The sequence below is a fragment of the Mobula birostris genome, chromosome 2 (genome assembly GCF_030028105.1).
Source record: "Mobula birostris isolate sMobBir1 chromosome 2, sMobBir1.hap1, whole genome shotgun sequence".
NCBI classification, from domain to species: Eukaryota; Metazoa; Chordata; class Chondrichthyes; order Myliobatiformes; family Myliobatidae; genus Mobula; species Mobula birostris.
In genome coordinates, this window is record NC_092371.1 from 25,423,729 (window position 1) to 25,444,111 (window position 20,383).

At 40.5% G+C, this 20,383-nt stretch overlaps 1 protein-coding gene across 3 annotated transcripts in view; it reads left to right on the plus strand.

Annotated features, from left to right (window-relative positions):
- Positions 1-20,383, plus strand: part of vapb (VAMP (vesicle-associated membrane protein)-associated protein B and C) — a 75,085-nt gene that overhangs the window by 31,108 nt on the left and 23,594 nt on the right. For 2 of the 3 annotated variants that reach the window (XM_072238834.1, XM_072238842.1), the window contains exon 2: positions 9,181-9,333. In XM_072238834.1, the coding sequence (XP_072094935.1) occupies positions 9,181-9,333 (153 nt within the window). Of the gene's footprint in view, positions 1-6,422; positions 6,505-9,180; positions 9,334-20,383 lie in introns of all 3 variants that reach the window. The other variant, XM_072238838.1, reaches the window with a different exon arrangement.

Genomic DNA, 20,383 nt, shown 5'->3' on the forward strand with positions numbered 1-20,383 from the left:
CAGTTAGATAGGTTTTTACATAGTAAGGGAGTTGAGGGTTATGGGGAAAAGGCAGGTAGATGGAGCTGAGTTTACGGACAGATCAGCCATGATCTTATTGAATGGAGGGGCAGGCTCGATGGGCCGGATGGCCTACTGCTCCTGTCTTATGTTCTTGTGTAAATCAACTTCCTAGCTCTTTACTTCATCTTTCCCTCTCCCAGTTTTACCTATCGCCTTGTGTTTCTCCCTCTCCACCTCCCACTTTTTAAATCTACTTCTCACCTTTTTCTCCAGTTCTGCTGAAGGATCTCAGCCTGAAACGTCGGCTGTATTCTTTTCCACAGATGCTGCCAGAATTTTGTGTGTGTTGCTTGGATTTCCAGCATCCGCAGATTTTATCTTGTTTGTACTAGGAGCCCTTGGTGTTGGTTTGGAGCGTCAGAGTTCAGAATTCAATTCCACTGCCGTCTGTAAGGCGTTTGTTCTCCCTGTGACCGCGTGGGTTTCTTCTGGGAGCTCCAGTTTCTTCCCACAGTCCAAAGATGTACCCAGTTAATTGGTCATTCTAAGTTGTCCCATGATTAAGCTAGGGTTAAAATGGAAATTGCTGGAAGGCATGGCTGGAAGGGTCTGAAGGACCTGTGCCATGCTATATCTCAGAAATAAATAAAGTAATGGTCTATAAACTCTGCCAGAGCTAACATGCATCCAATTCTGGATCGAACCTCAACCAGAATGGCTTGTTCACCCTTCCATAGGTCGTGTCTGGGTCACCAGTCTTGAATGCTACAGATCTCGCCCTATGAGTCTCCTGATTCATCCACAGCTCTTGGTTTAACTTTGGGTGTGTTCAGTATGTTTTCAAAAGCACACACTCATCTACACAGGTTTTAATAAAGTTGGTGTCATTCAGATTTGGAAATGAGTCCCTGAATATTGCCCTGTCCACCAACTCAAAACAGTTCTGTAAGCACTTCTCCGCCTTCCTTGACCATACTTTCTTGGTCCTCATCACTGGTACTACAGTCTTTAGTCTCTGCCTATGCTGGGAGTAGAAGTACAGCCAGGTGATTAGACTTTCCAAAGTGGTGGTGTGGGATGGCAGGGTAAGCATTGTTGATGGTGGTATAACAGTGATCAAGTGTGTTAGCTCCTCTGGTTCCACAGGTGATATGTTGGTGGTAGTTGTTCAGAGACTACTTCAAGCTAGCCTGGTTGAAATGCCCCGCAGTGATAGGAAAAGCATCCAGGTGTACAGCTTTGTGACTGCTGATTATGGTGCTGAGCTTCTCCAGAGCTTGTCTGATGTTGGCCTGAGTTGCACTGCTACTCGAATGATGGTGGAGAACTTGCTTGACAGAACTTGACCACCAGGTGTTCCAGGTCGGGTAATCAGGACTGAGACAGAACCACTACATCTGTGCACCATGATGAGTTAATCGTAAAACATACTCCACCTCCTCTACCTTGAAAAGGCTGAGCTGTCCTGTCTTTGCGGAGAATGGTGAAACTGCATCTGAAATGGCGCCGGCGAGAAATGTTTCCGTAAAGCAAAGTAACAGCAATCCCCTTTGTTCCTCTGGTACAGCAATCTTGCTCTGAGGTCTTTAATTTTATTTTCCAGAGACTGTTTGTCAGGAGTGGTCGAAAGCTCTGAATTTCAATTGTAACTGCATCTGTGCTTCTATTGTCTTAAAAGGAAACTGCACTCGTGACTTGAGTCTGCGGTCTGGGGTTCACTGATTTTGAGGATCAATAGATTCTTTAAACATCTTAAAACAATTATGCTTACTGCCTCAAGAATCCGACGTCAGAACATCTTTCAAGGGAGTGAACCCTCGCAAAGCATCAGGCCCTGATGGTATACCTGGCAGAGCATTAAAAATCTCTCCCATTCAACTGCTAGGAGTGGTCAAGGACATCTTTATTCTCTCACTGCTGCAGTTGGAGGTTCCTAAGGGTGACAATCATCCCAGTGCCCAACAAGAGCAGGGTGAGCTGCCTCAATGGCTATTGCTCCGTTGCACTCACATCTACTGTGATGAAGTGCTTTGAGAAGTTGGTCATGGCTAGAATCAATTCCTGCCTAAGCAAGGATCTGACCCACTGCAATTTGCCCATTACCATAATAAGTCTACAGCAGATGCAATCTCACTGGCTCTCCACTTGACCTTGGATCACCTGGACAATAACAATATCTCCATCAGGCTGCTGTTTATAGATTACAATTCAGTATTCAACACAACCATATCCTCAATACTAATCAACATGCTCTAAAACCTGGGTCTCTGTAACTCCTTCTGCAACTAGATCCTTAACTTTCTCACTGGGAGACCCCACAGTCAGTGCAGATAGGAAATAACATCTCCTTTTCACTGATAATCAACACTGGCGCACCTCAAGGATGCATGCTTAGCCCACTACTCTACTCTCTCTACATCCATGACTGTGGCTAGTTACAGTTCAAACACCATCTATATCATAATCAGGTTTTTATCACCGGTATGTAAACTTGTTGACAACACAACTATTGTTAGCAGATTTTCAGATGGTGACAAGGAGGTGTACAGGAGTATGATATTTCAGCTGGTTGAGTGGTATCACAGCTCAACATCAGTAAGACCAAGGAATTTATTGTGAACTTCAGGAAGGAGAAGTCAAGGGAACCCATACCAGTCCTCATTGATGGATCAGCAGTGGAAAGTGTGAACAGTTTCATGTTCCTGGGTGTCTGTCCTGTGCCCAACATATTGATGCAATACAAAGAAGTCACATCAGCAGGTATATTTCATTAGGAGTGTCTGGAGAATTGGATGTCACCAAAGACCCCGGTAAATTTCCGCAGATCTGCCATGGAAAACATTCTAACTGTTTGCATCAGCATCTGGTATGGAGGAGCCATTGCATTGGATTGGAAAAAGCTGCAGAAAGTTGGAAGCTCACCCAGCTCCATTGTGGACACTAGCCTCCACAGCATTGACAAGATCTTCAAAAGGTGCTGCCTCAAAAAGGTAGCACCTGTCATTAAGGACTCCCATCGTTCAGGAGATGCCCTCTTTTCATTGCCATCGTCAAGGAGGAGGTATGGAGCCTGAAGAGGCACACTCTGCTTTAAGAACAGCGTTGTCCCCACCGCCATCAGATTTCTGAATGAACGGTAAACCCAAGTACACTATCACTGATTTTTCTTTTTCACTCTATTTTTGCACTACTTATTTGGTATTATTGTAATTTATAGATTTTTTTGCATATTGCAATGTACTGTTGCTGCTAAACAACATATTTCATGACACATGTCAGTGATATTAAACCTGAATTTGATTCTCATTTGTCCTGCTCCAGTTTAATAGTCTCCTGCAATGTCCGTGCTTATCCTTATCTGTAGCTGTCTAAAAACTTAAGCAGTTGTCATTGTTTCCCAGTTTTTCTCCCTCTGAAAGGTCAGACACTTGGCTAGACTTATTATCCAACACCAGATCCAGAACAGCCCCTCCTCTTGTTGTGCTATCGACATATTGATTTAAGAAATCCTCCTGTATGTACCTAAAAAAAAAAATTCTGCCCCATTTAATCAACTTGCACTAGAATGTCCCAGTTTACTTCTTCCATGTCCACAACCTATTGTTTTTCCACCTTTCCTTAATCTGCCTGCATGTCTGTTCCTTGGTGTCCCAGTGGCTATTGGGGGTTCTGTAGTAGAGTCCCATCAGAGTGATTGCACACTTGCTATTTTTGAGTTCTACCCATATGGACTCAGTGGAAGAGCCTCCCATTATGTCCCCTCTGAATGCAGCTCTGATATTGTCCTTGGTTGGTGGTGCAACAACCCCACCCTTTTTCCTCCCTATCTATCTTTTCTAAAGTATCAAAAGTCTAGGACACTAAACACTCATTCCTGTCCATAACATCATAGTTCCCTGTACATACACTTCAAACTATTCATCCTGTCATATCTATTGCTTTGCTCCTGCCTGTTTTTACTGGCCCTTTCTGCTTTCCTCTGCATCCTTCCACTTTCTAACCTGATGCTCTGGTTCCATCCCCCTTCCAAGACCAGTTTAAATGCTCCTGAGTAGCACTAGTGAACCTCCCGGCCAGGATATTGTTTCCTCTCCACTTTAGGTGCAACCTGTCCCTCTTATACAGGTCACCCCTGCCTCAGAAGAGTTTCAATGATCCAAGAACCTGAAACCCTGCCCCCTGCATCAGTTCCTCAGCCACTCATTCATGTGTACTATCAACGTATTCCTGCCCTGACCAGCACCAGGCACTGAAGATTATCCAGAGGTTACTGCCTTGGAGGTCCTGGCCTTAAGCCTATTTCCTCACTCCCTGTGATCTCTGCGCAGAACTTCTTTCCCCTTTCTACCTATGTTATGAGTACCATTGTGCAACATAACCTCTGGCTGCTCACTCTCTGTCTTGAGACTAAGGATATGCGGGTAATAAAAAAGACTTACCTGCTCTTACCTGTGTGCCTTCTCCCTGAAACCTTGGTGTTTTACACTCACCTAAGTCACTTCCTAGAATCTTCTCGCTGACCTTGTTAAACCTTTGGCTTCAACTTCTCAGGCCCTATTTCCACAGTCAAGACAAATGATAAAGAGTGACTCAATACCTTTATCCTCTGCTCTCACTGAAGCCTGTTGAGTGAAAGCCTGATGATTCACTGGTCGACTCATACTATGGCTGCTCCTGCAGCGGCCGTTCTGCTTACAGCTCGCTTCTTTTCATTGGCTCAAGAGGTAAAATTCACTTGACAAGCTTGTTCTTTTCAAATAGCTCCCACCCTGCAACCATGTTACTCTCTCACTTGCTATTTCAAAGAATGAGTCACTTCTGATGAGACTTGTTCTTTTCAAGTTTCTGTGATCTTCTTGCACATTCCATGGGGGAACAAGAATGACTTACTTCCTGTTCGCTAGTGCTGGCCATGACCTAGCCAGCCTACGACAAAACTCTCCCACTTGCACAAAGAAAGTGTCTGTCTTATATATCCTTCAAAACCCCTTACATACGCTTCAAAACCTCTTACACTGTTACTTTCCCATCCCTTGGTACCAGCTGCATCCCCCTTATCTCCTACCACCTTCAGTTCAAACAGACCTGTTGTTCACCATTTTCCACTATTACGACTGCAGACTTATACTTCCTTGACTTTCTCGAACATTGTTGTGGACTGGATCTTGCACTTTCTCAAAACAATCCCACTCCAAGCTAACACATTTTGTCTTACAAACTTCCATTTTATTTTAGCATACACCAAGGAGGAATGACATTTAACTCTTTCCTTACAGTTGCTTTAAAATCTTGTCACCATTCCTGGAAGTGTGTATAAATGTACTGGCGCTAATGTCATATACATTAAGACACAATGTCTTTACGGTAAAATGGGAGGGAAATTTGGAGTAAGGTAATAAATAAGAAATTCAAGTTGGTGTGGGCTTCATTATTTTAGAAAAAAGCTAACATCTGTGAAACCACCTAATAACGAAGTATCTGCTTGCCTTTGTACTGCATTCATTGCATTGTGATGACAACCATTTGGCTTCTAAATATAGTTATATGTGCACTAGGATGTCAGAGAGGAAATGACTAATTATATGGCATCTCTTGTATGCATACAGTGCATCCTCTTGACTTTATAACCTCCTTGACCCCACAATTTATTGGCCTTTGAGTGGTGGCATTTGTCGTTATCACTTTCCTCTGATGAAGGGTGTCCAGCCTGAAACTTTCTGCCTGCTGATCATCTGTTGCAGAGTGTTTCCAGTAATTTTTAGTCTTACCTACAGCTTGTAGTAGAACTTGGATAGTTGAAATGCATTTTGCCTTCCTGGATGTGCAATTATGCTGCCAATTTTGAGATTGTATCGTTACAGACCTATTTATACAAAAATAGAACAGCGCATAGGGAAGCTACTGTGCTCATGTTTTTATGCGTAAGCTCGTGTATATGCACGGATGGACTGACTGTATTTACAACAATTTCTTTCCTTGTATCAGCATTCCAGCATCTTCAGTGTATGTGAGCAACCTAGGTCTCCACTTACCACAGATACTCCCTTTGTTATCTTCTCCCCATCCACTCTGTGGCTTGCTTTTCACTTGCAGCAAAAAAAATCTGGAGGAACTTAATAGATGAGGCAGCATCTGTGGAGGGAAATGGATATTTGAAATTTCTAGTGCAGCTTCCAAATCCGATAAAGGGACAAGTATATGAAATGTTGACTGTTTTTCTTTCCATAAATTTACTTGATCTATTTTTTTTGGCATCTTCTATTTTTTTCATTTCATCTGCAGTGTTTTGCTGTTTTACCCTATGTGCATTCTCTAACTGTTCCAGTCAGAGATGGGAGGTTGATACAGGATGGGCTCTGTAATTAGTTATAAAATTCAGAAGCATATGTGAGTATCCCTAATGTGCTTAATGATTATAGGGGAGCCATGCCTCTGATCCAAGTGTTTGCCTGGGAGTGAACCACATGCATGCCTCTGTGTCAGACTCTTCTCTCCCAGCAGGTAAAATTTCAATGCTTATCTTAGAGGGTTGTTTCTTTGCTCATATATTTAAATTAGCATTGGTAAGTTTCATTAGCACTTAAGGAATTTAATCCATTTTCGCATGGCGCTGAATTCATGCTGATGAGGAAAATCTAAATCTATCCCCTGCATTGCATCCCAAAGTCAGGATGGTACCTGTTAGTAGATTTATTCCTGGTAAGTTAAAGTTTTATTAGTAATTGCAGTCTGTCTCCCTCTAAGAAAAATAGGACTGATTTGCCTTTTATAATATCCTAAATTGTGCTTAATTTCATCTGTATTCAGAGACAGACAACCTAGTAGTTCTTTCTGTGCTGATTTAATGATTGTATGATGGAATGCGCTTAATGCTTCAGCTATTAGATTGATGTATTTTTTCTGTAGGAAACTGTTCACTCTTCTGATGGAGAGACAGAGTTGGGTTGGTGATGGTGGCAGAGATGATGGTAACAAGAGCAATGGTGTATTTTCCTTATTGCAAGCAAATGACCTTTGAACCTGCTTTGTATTCAGCAAAGTCATTGCTGATACTCCATTTTAGTGCTATTTTCTAGCAGTGTCACCATATTCCTTGCTTTCTTTAATACCCAGAGCTTATTGATCCCTGTTTTGAATGAATTCCAGGGTGGACAATTTCAGAGTTTCACCATGCTCTTGAATAAAGTAATTTTTCCTCATCTCAGTTCTAAACAGCCAGCCCTTATTCTCAAACTATGCCTTCTGGCCCTGGATTCATCAGTCAAATTAAATAATCTTCCTGAATCTAGTCTGTTGCATTTGATAAGTTTTGATAGGTTTTCTCTCATTCTTCTAAACTTCAGAGAATACAGCCCTAATCTACTCAATCTCTCTTCATACAGTAAAGCTGTCATCCATGGAACGAACCTAGTAAAATGTAATTTTGCCAATGATACTAAATGATGAAATTAGGAATTGTGAGAATACCAAGAGGCTTCATAAGTTAAAACAACTTGGGGTGGGGGGTGGGAATAAAACAAATAATATGGATAAATGAATCTTTTTGTTGAAAAAGTTGGTATGTTATTGAAATTGTGTTAAATTGGATGTTTCCATGTGCAAAGAGACATCAATGTTCTTGTATGCCATTCACTAGAGGCAAGAATGCAGGAAAGGTGAGCAACAAAGGCAAGAGTCTTATTGGACTTAGGGGGAATTTGCATGCAGGAGCTTCAGTTATACAATTACGAGTATTTTATTTTAAGACAATCCCAGTGAATACTTGGGAAATTAACATTCTCCTAGCAAAATAACCCCATTTTTATCACATCTTTGCTTTTTGTTTACATGTCTATTCCTCCATCTCTTGTTTATCTTTGGGTGGTCTGCAAAGTACCCCCAGCAAAATGATAATAGCCTTTTTGTTTCTAATCTTCACCCATATCATCTCATGAGGAGCCTTCTAGGGTATCCTTCATTAGTATTGGAGTAGTGCGTTCCTTGACAATACAATGCATCCCTTCTGTCTCATTCTCTACCCCAGTGGTCCCCAACCTTTTTTGCACAGCAGACCGGTTTAATATTGACAATATTCTTGCTGACCCAGGTGGTGTTCAAGTTGGGTTAAACTCACCTCAACATGTCTTTTACAGTTAGTGTTGCCAACTTTCTCACTCCCAAATAAGGGACAAAGGTAGCAGTCAAATACAGGACACTTCTGTTTACCCCAGGAAAGACTACCGTGACCATGAAGCCTTGCGTGAGCACCTGTGTGCGCAGGCATGACGTGCGCATGCACGTATGTGCCAATTTTTTTCCCCACAAATCGGTTTTGGTTTAATCTTCCCAACTACACTGTACATATATTATTTCTACTTTATATAGGCTGTGTATTTATCACATCATTCCTGCTTTTACTATATGTTAGTGTTATTTTAGGTTTTATGTGTTATTTGGTAGATTATTTTTTGGGTCTGGGAACGCTGAAAAATTTTTCCCATATAATTAATGGTAATTGCTTCTTTGCTTTACGCCATTTCGGCTTACGGAAGGTTTTGTAGGAACGCTCTACCTTAGCAGGGGAAATACGGGACAAGCGCAGTCCCGTATGGGACAAACCAATTTAGCCCAATATATGGGATGTCCCGGCAAATACGGGACAGTTGGCAACCCTATGTTCAAATTCAACAGTGCGTGACAGAGAATGAGGAAAGGTGCAGCTGACTCATATCATTTCCTTGTGGCCCGGTAGCACATGCACATGGCTGGGGACTGCTGCTCTACCCCATTGGTGGCTATTGGTATTTTGCAAAATTGAGGATCTTCAGTTATTTTTAATTACTGAAGAGATATAACAGCTTTCACCTCCATAAAACATAAAATTGGTATAATTAACAATTTAAACAATGATAATAGGCTACAATATATAAATTCCTAGCATATTAATCAAATTCAAATTTTATCTTGTGTATTTCATTTGTTTAATTGTGATCACAATTTTGCAGATTCTCCCTGCAGTTTAAAACCAAAAAATGTTCCGGTCATATTTATAACAATTTGAATTTATTTTAAAGAGACTGCCAAGTTAGAGGTACACATTATGATCACATGTCAAGAGAAAACTGATTGCATGGTTAATAGCCGAATGCTAACACTATTAAATCTATTAAAGTTTTAACTATCTTGTTTTGGTTACAGGACCTTTCACTGATGTTGTTACTACAAACTTGAAACTGAGTAACCCATCAGATAAAAATGTATGTTTTAAAGTGAAGACTACAGCTCCACGTAGATACTGTGTGAGGCCTAACAGTGGAGTTATTGATGCAGGAACTTCAATTAATGTATCAGGTATGGCATATTGCAGTTATATATTGTAAATTTGTTTATGGATGTCCATTGCCTAAATATTGTCTTAATTTTGCTCTTGCATAGCTTAACTTGAATATTAATGGCTTAAAAAAACAATGTTGGAACCTTGAGTGTTTGGACATGAGTTTTGGAGGTGGCATGGGGTATGGCTGAGCGAAGGCTCAGACTTTGTGTCAATCTTTGTGTGGAGTTTCTCACTGATTCAATTAGATTTCTTCTACCATGAATGTCTGTAAGAAAGTGAATCTCAAGAACGTATATGGTGACATATACATACTTAGATAATTTACTTTGAACATTAAACTTTGAAGGGGGTTAATTCTGGTTTTTGAAACAGTAATGTAATTGACAGTGGAAACTTGCTCATCTCATGAGTGTTGTGAATTTCATGCTGGTATATAATTGTAGATGTCTTATTTTTTTTACCCTAGTAATTATCCTTAGTGAGGTAAGATATAATACTAGACATATTATTTAAAGTCAATGTATTTTAGATATTTTGGGAGGATTTCCTATCCTTATATGAGCTGATTTAGTTTATTTTGACTGAAATATTTTAAAAGGCATGCAGTTGTGAAAACAGAGGAGACAGGTTTATTTCGGATCCTGTTCCCAAGCTATTGCTGAAATTTCCCTTCAAGTACCTGAGTCCTCTGGGGAATTCTCTTTAGACTGGTTTCCTGATGAATTCCTCTGATTTTCGGGATATTCCTTATGGTTTCAAGATTTTCCAGGCAAGCATCCACAAAAAGGCTTGTGCTACATGGTATTTAATGGTATTATATGATTTCACCAAAAATTTTATTTCGCTTGTATTTGAAATGCACCAAGCAAAAGCCCAGTATAATGGTAAAGTGGTGGGTGTGTTAGCTTATAACCGGCTCTTCAGAAAATGTACCTTTCAGTTGTCTGAATTGAGTATCTGTGAGGTATTTGTCATAAAAATCGAATTAATTGGTTTTTCGGTAAGGAAGTCAACCAATTGTGCCTGACCAGGCCCACAGACAACTAACCCACACCAAATTCTTTTTTGATTTAAATTTTAATTGCTCATTAAATAGTTATTTTGGTGAAGGCAACCCTATAACTTGTTCCCCAAAAAATGTCCTCCGTAAACAAGATTAGTTTATTCAAGCTGATGTGAAAACAAAGAAAAATCTAAAGATTATGGCTTAGATTTATCTATATTTAATGTCTGAATTTCCTCTAGAATTCCCTCTAAGAACTCAGAGCAAAAGGCACTCTGTTGACTGAAAACTGCACACATGGGGACTATCTCGCTTGTCAATTTTTGAGGTTAAATGTTAAATTAAACCAGCACCAGTGTGGTTCATTTTCAGTCCTGTGTATTCCACATAATTTTCTAAAAGAACGGAAAGGGAATATTTCTCTGATATCCCAATCTAATTTGCTGTGTAACGATATTAGGATTGTTGCTGATGGAACCCCAAGGACTTTCATTCTCTTTAGTGATGTTGATTTTGTTTTGGTGTAGGGTTTTCATGAACTATCTGTTGGGTAAATGTATGTAAGTAATATATGCATCTTATAGTTAGTGATCTCCACAGAACAATAAATTTGGAACCTGCTCTCTAATATTGCATTTTGTGTAAGGAAACTCCTTACTTGAACTAGAAGTGAATGTTCTACAAATCACTTCAGTATTGAGAACTCTGCTGCCTTCATTTTCTAAGAGTATGTAGTAAAAATACAGTGCCTTGTAAAACTATTCAGCCCCCAATCCTTTGGTCACAAATGAGCATTACAACCAAGGATTTTGATCAATGTAACTAAGAATTTTTATTTGTGATTGATGTGCTCCTTTTTTCCCACGGTATAGCCCAAAATGAGTGAAAATTATAAAACATGAAAAACTAAAAATCCAATAATTAAAATGTCAGCAATTCATAAGTATTCATCCTTTTACCTTAGTATTTAGTTGAAACACTTCTCACACCTATTACAGCCAGTAGTCTTTTTGAATAAGTCATATTTGCTTTCCATAACGTGATGGAGCAAGATTTGCCCATTCCTCCTTGCAAAATTGCTCAAGCTGATTGGGGAGTGGGGGTGGACAGCAATCTTGAGGGTCTTGCCAGAAAAGTTTGATCGGGTTAAGGTCAGGTCTCTGGGCCACTCAAGGACATCAGTTTTCTTCATTTGAAGCCATTCCATGGTTGCTCTGGCAGTGTGCTTTGCGTTGTTGTCTTGCTGACAGATGAAGTTCCTCCCCACTTTAAGCTTTCTGGTAGAGGCTGGCAGGTTTTTATCCAGGATCTCTCTGTATTTAGCAGCATTCATCGTCTATCAATCCTCACCAGTTTTCCAGTCCCTGCTGCTGAAAGTCATCCCCATAGCACGATGCTACCTCCACCATACTTTACAGTAGGGATGGTGTTACCTGGCTGATGCGCACTATTAGATTTAAAGTTGCATTTTAATCTTATCCGATCACAAGACCTTCTTCCACGTCTTTACGGTATCTTCTGAGTGATGCTATGCAAAGTCTTGACGGGCAAGAATATACTTTTTTTAAAATTTGGGCTTCTTCCTGGCTACTCTTCCATAAATAACCATTTTGTGCAAGGCCTTGGTGATTGTGGAGCCATGAACTTCATCTCCAGTTGCAGCCACTGACTTCTGCAGCTCATTCAGAGTGACTGTTGGTGTCACAGTTGTCTCTCTTACAAGTGTCATTCTTCTCTGGTCACTAACTTTAGGGGACAGTCTGACCTAGACAATGTGGCTGTGTTTTCATATTTTTTCCACTTTTTCATGAGGGACTGCACTGAGCTTTGTTCAGTGCCTTTTAGATGGTCTTGTACCCTTCCATAGATTATCATTTCCCTGACTTGTATTGAATGCTCTTTTGCATTCACTTTCGTTTGGTCTGTTGAAAATCCACCATACTGTTGGACTTAACAGAGAGACGGGGTATTATTCTTAATAAATTCATTGAGAAAAGGTAATCCTCCAATTTACTACATACATCAACAAATTGGTGAGGTGGTGAGGCAATATGTATATTGCAACTGAGGAAAATTACCATAGTAATTACAAAGGGGATGAATACTTTTTCAGCCTCTCAATTTTGGTTTTTAATTTTTAGTAAATTGTTGTCAGGTATTGAAATATTTCTTTTGATGTGACATGATGCGCAATGCTTTGTAGATTAGCTCACAAAATCCTACTTCAAGGTATTTTAACTTTAGAAAATGAGAGTAAAGTGTGAAAATAGTCGTGGGGACGTATGAAGATGTGCAATTGGAAGGCAGGGATAGATCAGATTCATCAAACCTGCTTTTAGAATAGTTGTGAGAAAAATATATTCCTACTTCTAAAACTTAATTTCTTCCCTCCTGCCCCTTCTGCTCTACTTTCTCTCCATGGTCAAACTAGGTAATTTCTAAAATAAAAAATGGATAAAGAAAGTTAAGTGACAATGAGGAAAAGGTTCTCTAAGTATTTACATTTGGAATCCGTGGGCTCAAAGATCCAGGTCATTGCATGCACCATTTGTTCTCTGCTTAGAAAATGGTTTTCTCTATGATGCAATTTCCACCTGGCTTCATCTTGAAGACAGCAAATTGGCAATCTGTTAATAGGAAATGTATTCCAGAGAGTTGGAGGAACAGCGGGATCTTGAGGACTAAGTCCATAGATCCCTCCAAGCTGTGCACAAGTTGATGGGGTGATTTAAAAAATAAAGGTGAATGGTGGCCTTCAATAGTCACGAGGTTGAATTTAAGAGCCATGAGGTAGAGTTGCAGCTCTAAAGCACTGGTTAGACCACGCTTAGTGTTTGTTTCTGGTCTCATTATAGGAAGAATGCAGAGGAGGTTTACCAGGATGCTGCCTAGATTAGAGAACATGTCTGGTTAGGGCTTTTCTCTTTGGAGTGAAGGAAAATGAGAGGTGACTTGATAGAGGTGTATATGATAAGACACATAGAATGGACAGCAGTATGTTTCTCCCAAGGCAGTGGGTACTAATCTGACAGGACATACTTCTAAGGTGATTGGAGGAAAGTATTGGAAATATCAGGTAGGTTTCTTTTTTATACAGATTGGTGAGTGCATGGAAGGCACTGCTGTGTGTGGTGATAAAGACAGATACTTTAGAGTCACTTAAAGCTCTTAGCCACATAGATGAAAGAGAAATGGAGGGTTACTTAGGAGGGAAGGGTTAGACTGATCTTTGAGTATGTTAAATGATCAGTACATTGATCCAGAGCCTGTGTTGTACTTTTCTGTTTTCTAGTTCTTTCCTTTGAAAACTAAGTTGAAGTGCCTGTGCTAGGTGCTAGTGAAGCCAGAAAAAAGAAGGTAATAGAGTTTAACACATGGTGAAAGAGATTGTGCAGGAGGGAGGGCTTCAGATTTTTAGATCAATGGGCTCTCTTCCCATTGTGGGAAGGTGGGGCCTGTGTAGAAAGGGTGGTTTGCACCTGAACTGGAAGAGTCTAATACCCTTGCGGGAAGGTTTGCTAGTGCTGTGGGAGTTGAGGGGGGGGGGGAGTGGGTTAAACTAGAGTTGCAGGGAAATGGGAACCAGAATGCCAGAGCAGTTAATGGAGTGGTTGTGGAGAAAGATAGTCAGGAATTGAAAGATTGAACAGGGTAGGAGTTGTGTATATTTCAATGCAAGGGGTATTGTAGAAAAGGTGAATGAGCTTAGGGCATGGATCAGCACGTGGAGTTATGACATGGTAGCCATTAGTGAGACTTGGTTGCAGGATGGGCAGGACTGGCAGTTTAATATTCTAGAGTTCTGTTGTCTTAGACGTGATAGAGTGGGAGGGATTAAAGAGGGAGGGCTGGCATTACCAGTCAGGAGAAATGTCGTGATAGTGCTCAGACAGGACAGCTCATCTGGTGATACTACATGGGTGGACCTGAGGAATCAGAAATGGATGACCATGTTAAGGGGATTATATTATAGACCATCCAATAGTCAGTGAGAATTAGAGGAGCAAATTTGTAGAGAGATCGTACACTGTTGCAAGAAACACAAGGTTGTGATAATAGGTGATTTTAGCTTCCTACATATTGACTGGGATTACTGTACAGTAAAGGTGAGTGAAAGATGAGGAAGGATGGTCGACTCATCGTTTCTGACTGATGCTGCCCGACCCGCTGAGTTCATCCAGCATACTGAAAGTGTTGCTTTGATCTTTTACAGCATCTGCAGTTTATTTTGTGTTTACTGTACAGTAAAAGGGCTGGATGGATAGAGTTTGTCAAATGTGTCAGGAAGTGTCCTTAATCGGTATATAGAGATCCCAATTAGAGACAGTGTGACATTAGATCTCCTGTTAGGGAATGAGACATGGCAAGTGACAGAAGTTTGTGTAGGGGAACACTTTGGATCTAGTGATCATAATGCCATTGGCTTCAAGGTACTTGTGACGAAGGATTGGTCAGATCCTCAGGTTGAGGTTCTAAATTGGTGAAAGGCCAATTTTGATGGTGTCAGAAAGGATCTGATAGGTGTGGATTGGGACAGGTTGATTTCTGGCAAAGATGTGCTTGGAAGTGTGAGACCTTCAAAAATAAAATTTTGAGAGTACAGAGTTTCCATGTTCCTGTCAGAATAAAAGGCAAGGATGCAAACTTTAGGGAATCTTGGTTTTCAAGAGATCCTGAAACCCTGGTTAAAAAGAGAAATGAAATCCTTAGCAGGTAGGAACAAATGAAGTTCTTGAGTATAAGAAATGCAAGAGAACTCTGAAGAAAGAAAGCAGAAGGGCTAAAAGAAACACATGAGATTTCTGTCGCAGACAGGTGAAGAAGAATCCCAAGGAAATATTAAGAGCAAAAGGATAGCAAGAGACAGAATTGGTCCTCTTGAAGATCAGAATGATGTTGTATGCATGCACTCAAAAGAGATGGAGGAGATCTTAAGTGGATTTCCTGTATCTGTATTTACTCAGAAGATGGACATAGAATCTATAGAAGTGAAACAAAACAGTGGTGAGGTCATGGACCCTACATAGATTACAGAGGAGAAGGTTTTTGCTGTCCTGAGGCAAATTAAGGTGGACGAATCCCTAGGGTTTGAAAAGATGTTCCCTTAGCAGCAGATGATGTGTCAGAATATTGACGGATAGCTAATGTTCTTTCATTGTTTCAGAAAGGCTCTAGGAATAACTCAGGAAATTATAGGCTGGTGAGACTGATATTGGAAGGTATTCTAAGGAACCGGATGTACAAGTATTTGGATAGTCAGGGACTGATGCATACATTTGGATGCTCACTCAATACCATCATCCCCTTAAAATTAATCAAGAAGCTCCAAGACTTTGGCCTCAATACCTTCTTGTGCAATTGGATCCTGGATTTCCTCACTTGCAGACCCCAGTCAGTTCAAAGGTTCAAAAAAAGGTTGAAAGGTTCATTTATTGTCAAAGTATACAATTTGAAATTCTTCTTCTCAGGGTAGCCATGAAATCAAGAAAGAAGAGAGGCAGCATGATCATCAAAAGTCCTCCCTACCTGCACAAAAAAGGAACAGGCACATCAACCCCCAAATGGCAAAACAGCTCCTCCATGATCTCCATTAGCACAGGTGCACCACAAGGCTGTGTGCTTAGCCCCTTGCTGTACTTGCTTTACACTTATGACTGTGTAGCTAAGCACAGTTCCAATGCCGTATTCAAGATTGTTGGTAACACCGTTGTCGTAGGCCAAATCAAAGGAGGTGATAAATCAGCATATAGGAGGGAGATTGAAAATCTGGCCGAGTGGTGCCATAACAGCACCCTCTGAATGTCAGCAAGACCAAGGAACTAACTATTGACTTCAGGAGAAGGAAACCAGAGGTCCAACAGCCTTTCCTCATTGGAGGATCAGAGGTGGAGAGGGTCAGCAACATTAAATTCCTCAGTGTTATTATTTCGGAGGACCTGTCCTGGACTCAGCACACAAGTAAATTTCCGAAGAAAGCTCGACAGCGCCTCTACTTTCCTAGGAGTTTGTAAAGATTCAGCATGATATCTAAAACTGTGATAAATGTCCGTAGATGTGTGGTGGAGAATATGTTGACTGGATGTATTACAGCCTGGTATGGAAACACCAATGCCCTTAAACGGAAATTCCTACGAAAAGTGGATATGGTCCAGTCCATAAAGGGTAAAGCCTTCCTCACCATGGGCATATCTACATGAAACACATGAAATACTGAAATGCAGCATCCGTCGTCAGGGACCCCACAGCCCAGGACATGCTGTCTTCTCGCTGCTGCCATCAGGAGCTTCAGGACCGATGCAAACAGATTCAGGAACAGTTACTGCCCCTCGCCCATCGGACTCTTGAACCAAAAGGGACAACTTCACTTGCCCTACCATCGAAATACTTCCACAACCAGTAGACTCATTTTCAAGAACACCTCATCTCATGTTCTCTGTTTATTCCTTATTTATTTATTATTATTATTATTATTATTATTATTATTTCTTTCTTTTTGTATTTGCACATTTTGTTGTCTTCTGCATACTGGTTGATCGCCCAAGTTAGGTAGCCTTTCATTGATTTTGTTATGGTTATTATTCGGTAGATTTATTGAATATGCCCACAAGAAAATGAACCTCAGGGTTGTATTTGGTGACATATATGTACTTTGAACTTTGATTATGGATAGTCATTATGGCTTTGTGTGTGGTAAGTCGAATCAACCAATCTTACAAAGCTTTTTGAGGAAATTACCTAGAAAGTCAATGAAGACAAGGCAGAGGATGTTGTTTACATGGACTTTAGCGAGGCCTTTAAGGTCCTGCAAGGGAGGTTGTTCAAAAAGGTTCATTCTCTTGGCAGTCAGGATGAGGTAGTGAATTGGATTAGACATTGGCTTTGCGGGAGGAGCCTGAGAGTGGTAATGGATGGTTGCCTTCTAACTGGAGGCCTGTGACTAGTGGCATGCCACAGAGATCAGTGCTGGTCTGTTATTGTTTGTCATCGATAACAACAATCTGGATGATAATGTAGTAACTGGATCATTAAGTTTGCAGATGACACCAAGATTGGGGGCTTAATGGACAGTAAGGAGGGCTGTTAAAGCTTGCAGCTGGAAAAAATAGGCTGAAAAATGGCAGATGGGATTAAATACAAACAGGTGTAGGTGTGTACTTCGGGAGGATAAACCAGGGCAGTACTTACACAGTGAGTGGTAGGGCAGTGTGGTAGAACAGAGAGTCTGGGAATACAGATCTGTAATTCCCTGAAAGTGGTGTTACAGATAGATAGGGTCCTAAATAGCTTTTGTTACTTGACCATAAATCAAAGTATTGAGTGTGGTGATTGGGGATGTTATGTTAAAGCTGTATAAGATGTTGGAGTACCTAGAGGAAATTATCAATAAGATTGAAAAAGAGCAGTGAAAATTTACAAGGATGTTGCCAGGACCTGATGACCTGAGTTAGAGGGAAAAGTGGAATAGGCTGCTACTTCTATTCCCTAGAGCATAAGAGAATCGTAGGATATTTGATAGAGGTACACAAAATTATGAGGGGTGTATAGAGTAAGTGTAAGCAGGCTTTTTGCACTAAGGGTGAAGCTAGAGCTGGAGGTTAAGGGTGAAAGGTGAAATGTTTAAGGGGATAGATACATGGATGGGAAGGGTATGCAGCACTTTGGTCTGGTTTCAGGTTGATGAGAGTTCGCAGATTTACAAATTTGCCATGGGCTAGTTGTGCTGAAGGGCCTATTTCTGTGCTGTAATATTCTGTGACTCGATGACTAACAGTGTGAGGATGGATTCTCAACATGATTGCTTCCCAGAGTGGAATCTGAATGCTCATTCAGTGTCTAGTGAGTGTTATATCAGCTGATAACATAGGAACACATGAAAATAGGAGCAGATGTAGTCTACCAGGACCCTCATGGGGAGGAGATTGCTTTGTAAAATTAAAATGATTCTCTTTAATGTTTTACTTACACAAACAACTTGGGCAGATCTCCACTATTCTTGTGTCTTTTAATTGGCAAAAAGGCTTCTGTTTAACATTTTGTCAAAATGATGGAACTGCAATCAAAACTGAATAGAACAGTTCAGTGATGTAACAAATGAGTTTCCGCTGAAGTTAGCATTAGTGCAACTTTGTACCCCTGGTGGGAGAGGATCTGAGATTCTTTTGCGGTTCACAGCAGATGTGCCAGTGAAACTGCAGTGTGGATGTTCAAGGCTTCGCGTTCTCCAACATTAAACAGCTTGCTTGTTCTTTTATTTGAGTGTATCAGAATTGCTTGTCTTGTTACTTACTATGTAACAAGGGCAGTTCAGTCCATTGGGTCCATATCAGTTCACAACAAAACAATGCCATCAACTTCAGATATTTTCTCTTGTGCTGAAGGTTTAATCATCTTGCCACCAATGGATAACCTACCAGCACATGCTCTGGAGGAGAAGTAAGAGTGTTCAATATTTTGGGCAATCAATGAAAGGAATTTCATAACTAAGTAGAGCAGAGGTGAAATAGATGTTTATTTAGAAAAACATGTTTCCGATAACCTGCATTCCATATTCTCATATTCACTGTCCACAAAACTACTGTGAATTAGTGTGTATAAAGTATAATTATGCACACTCTTTTGCATTTTAGGTTGAGTGTTAATACATGTACAGGAAAAAACATTTGAGCACTTTGTGCAAAATGTTGTCAATGTGAAGAACTTGGATCAGCAGGTATTAGCATGGGTTTCAAAGCCATAAGTTGCTCTCACCAGCGGGGAATATTAGTTAAAGGCATATTTTTCATTTTGAGTCTTCCAGATGCTCTGCATTCCAAAGACATACAGCTTAGTAGTTATTTGGCAACAATGGTGTAATTGGGCAGCACAGGATTGTTGGGACAGAATGGCCTGTATTGTATCTAAAAATAAATAAACCTGCTTAATCAGATGCATCCTTCCTCTGCAAAGTGTATATGCAGGCAAAGCTGTATCCTAATCAGCAAAGAAGTGTGTTATTACCAATGTAATTAAGTAGCACTTGCTCACTAGTCTATCAGATCTCTGCCTCAAAACACTGGTCTCACAGTGCCAGAGTCCCAGGTTCAGTTCTGACCTCTGGTGCAGAGTTTGCATTTTCTCCTTTTGACCCTGTAGATTTCAGTTTTCAAAAGATGCGCACGTTAATAGATTAATTGGCCAATTAAGTTATCACTGGTCCATAGGTGTGTTGTAGAACCTGGGGACCTGCTGAGAATGTGAAGATTAGTGCAGGACCGGTTGGTTGATGGTAGGCATGGTCTTGTGCTAAAGGACTATGTTTCCTGCTGTATTATTCTGACTCTATGATCTGGAAGTTTAAAAAAGGTAATTCATAAGATGGTGGTAGATCAGAAAGAGCAGAGACATATATTGTTATAATCTGCAGTGTAGTGGCCCAGTACATTTGTCAGCTGTTACATTTGGGCTGGAGGATCAAACTTGATTCAATGAAGAATGCAGCAGGGCATGATAGCGGCGTTGCCCAGACACTTAAACATACCAACATGCTGAAGTTTCAATACAGGATGTTTTCTATTTAAACAGCACAGAATAAATATTTTATACAGTTTGTAGAATTATATAACATGGAAATAGGCCCTTTCACCCAACTGGCCTGTACCAATAAAGATGCCCCATCTGAGCTAGTCCCATTTGCCCATATTTGACCCACATCCTTTTAAACTTTTCCTATCCATGTACTTGATCCACTGTCTTTTAAAACTTGTTATTGTATCTGACTCAACCACTTGCTTTGGCAGCTCATTTTTCATACATACCAACCTTTGTGTTTTTAAAAAAAAAGGGTTGTACCTCAAGGTATTTATTTAGGGAAATGGCACTGTAACGGGTCCTTGTGGCCCAATGAACCTAATTACATGCATGTGACCAATTAATCAACTATCCCCTACATCTTGTAATGTGGGAGAAAACCAGAGCACCCAGAGGAAACTCACGCTGTCACGGGAAAATGTACAAACTCCTTTACAGACAGAAGCAGAATTGAGCCTTATTCACTGGCACTGTGATAGTGTTACACTAACCAC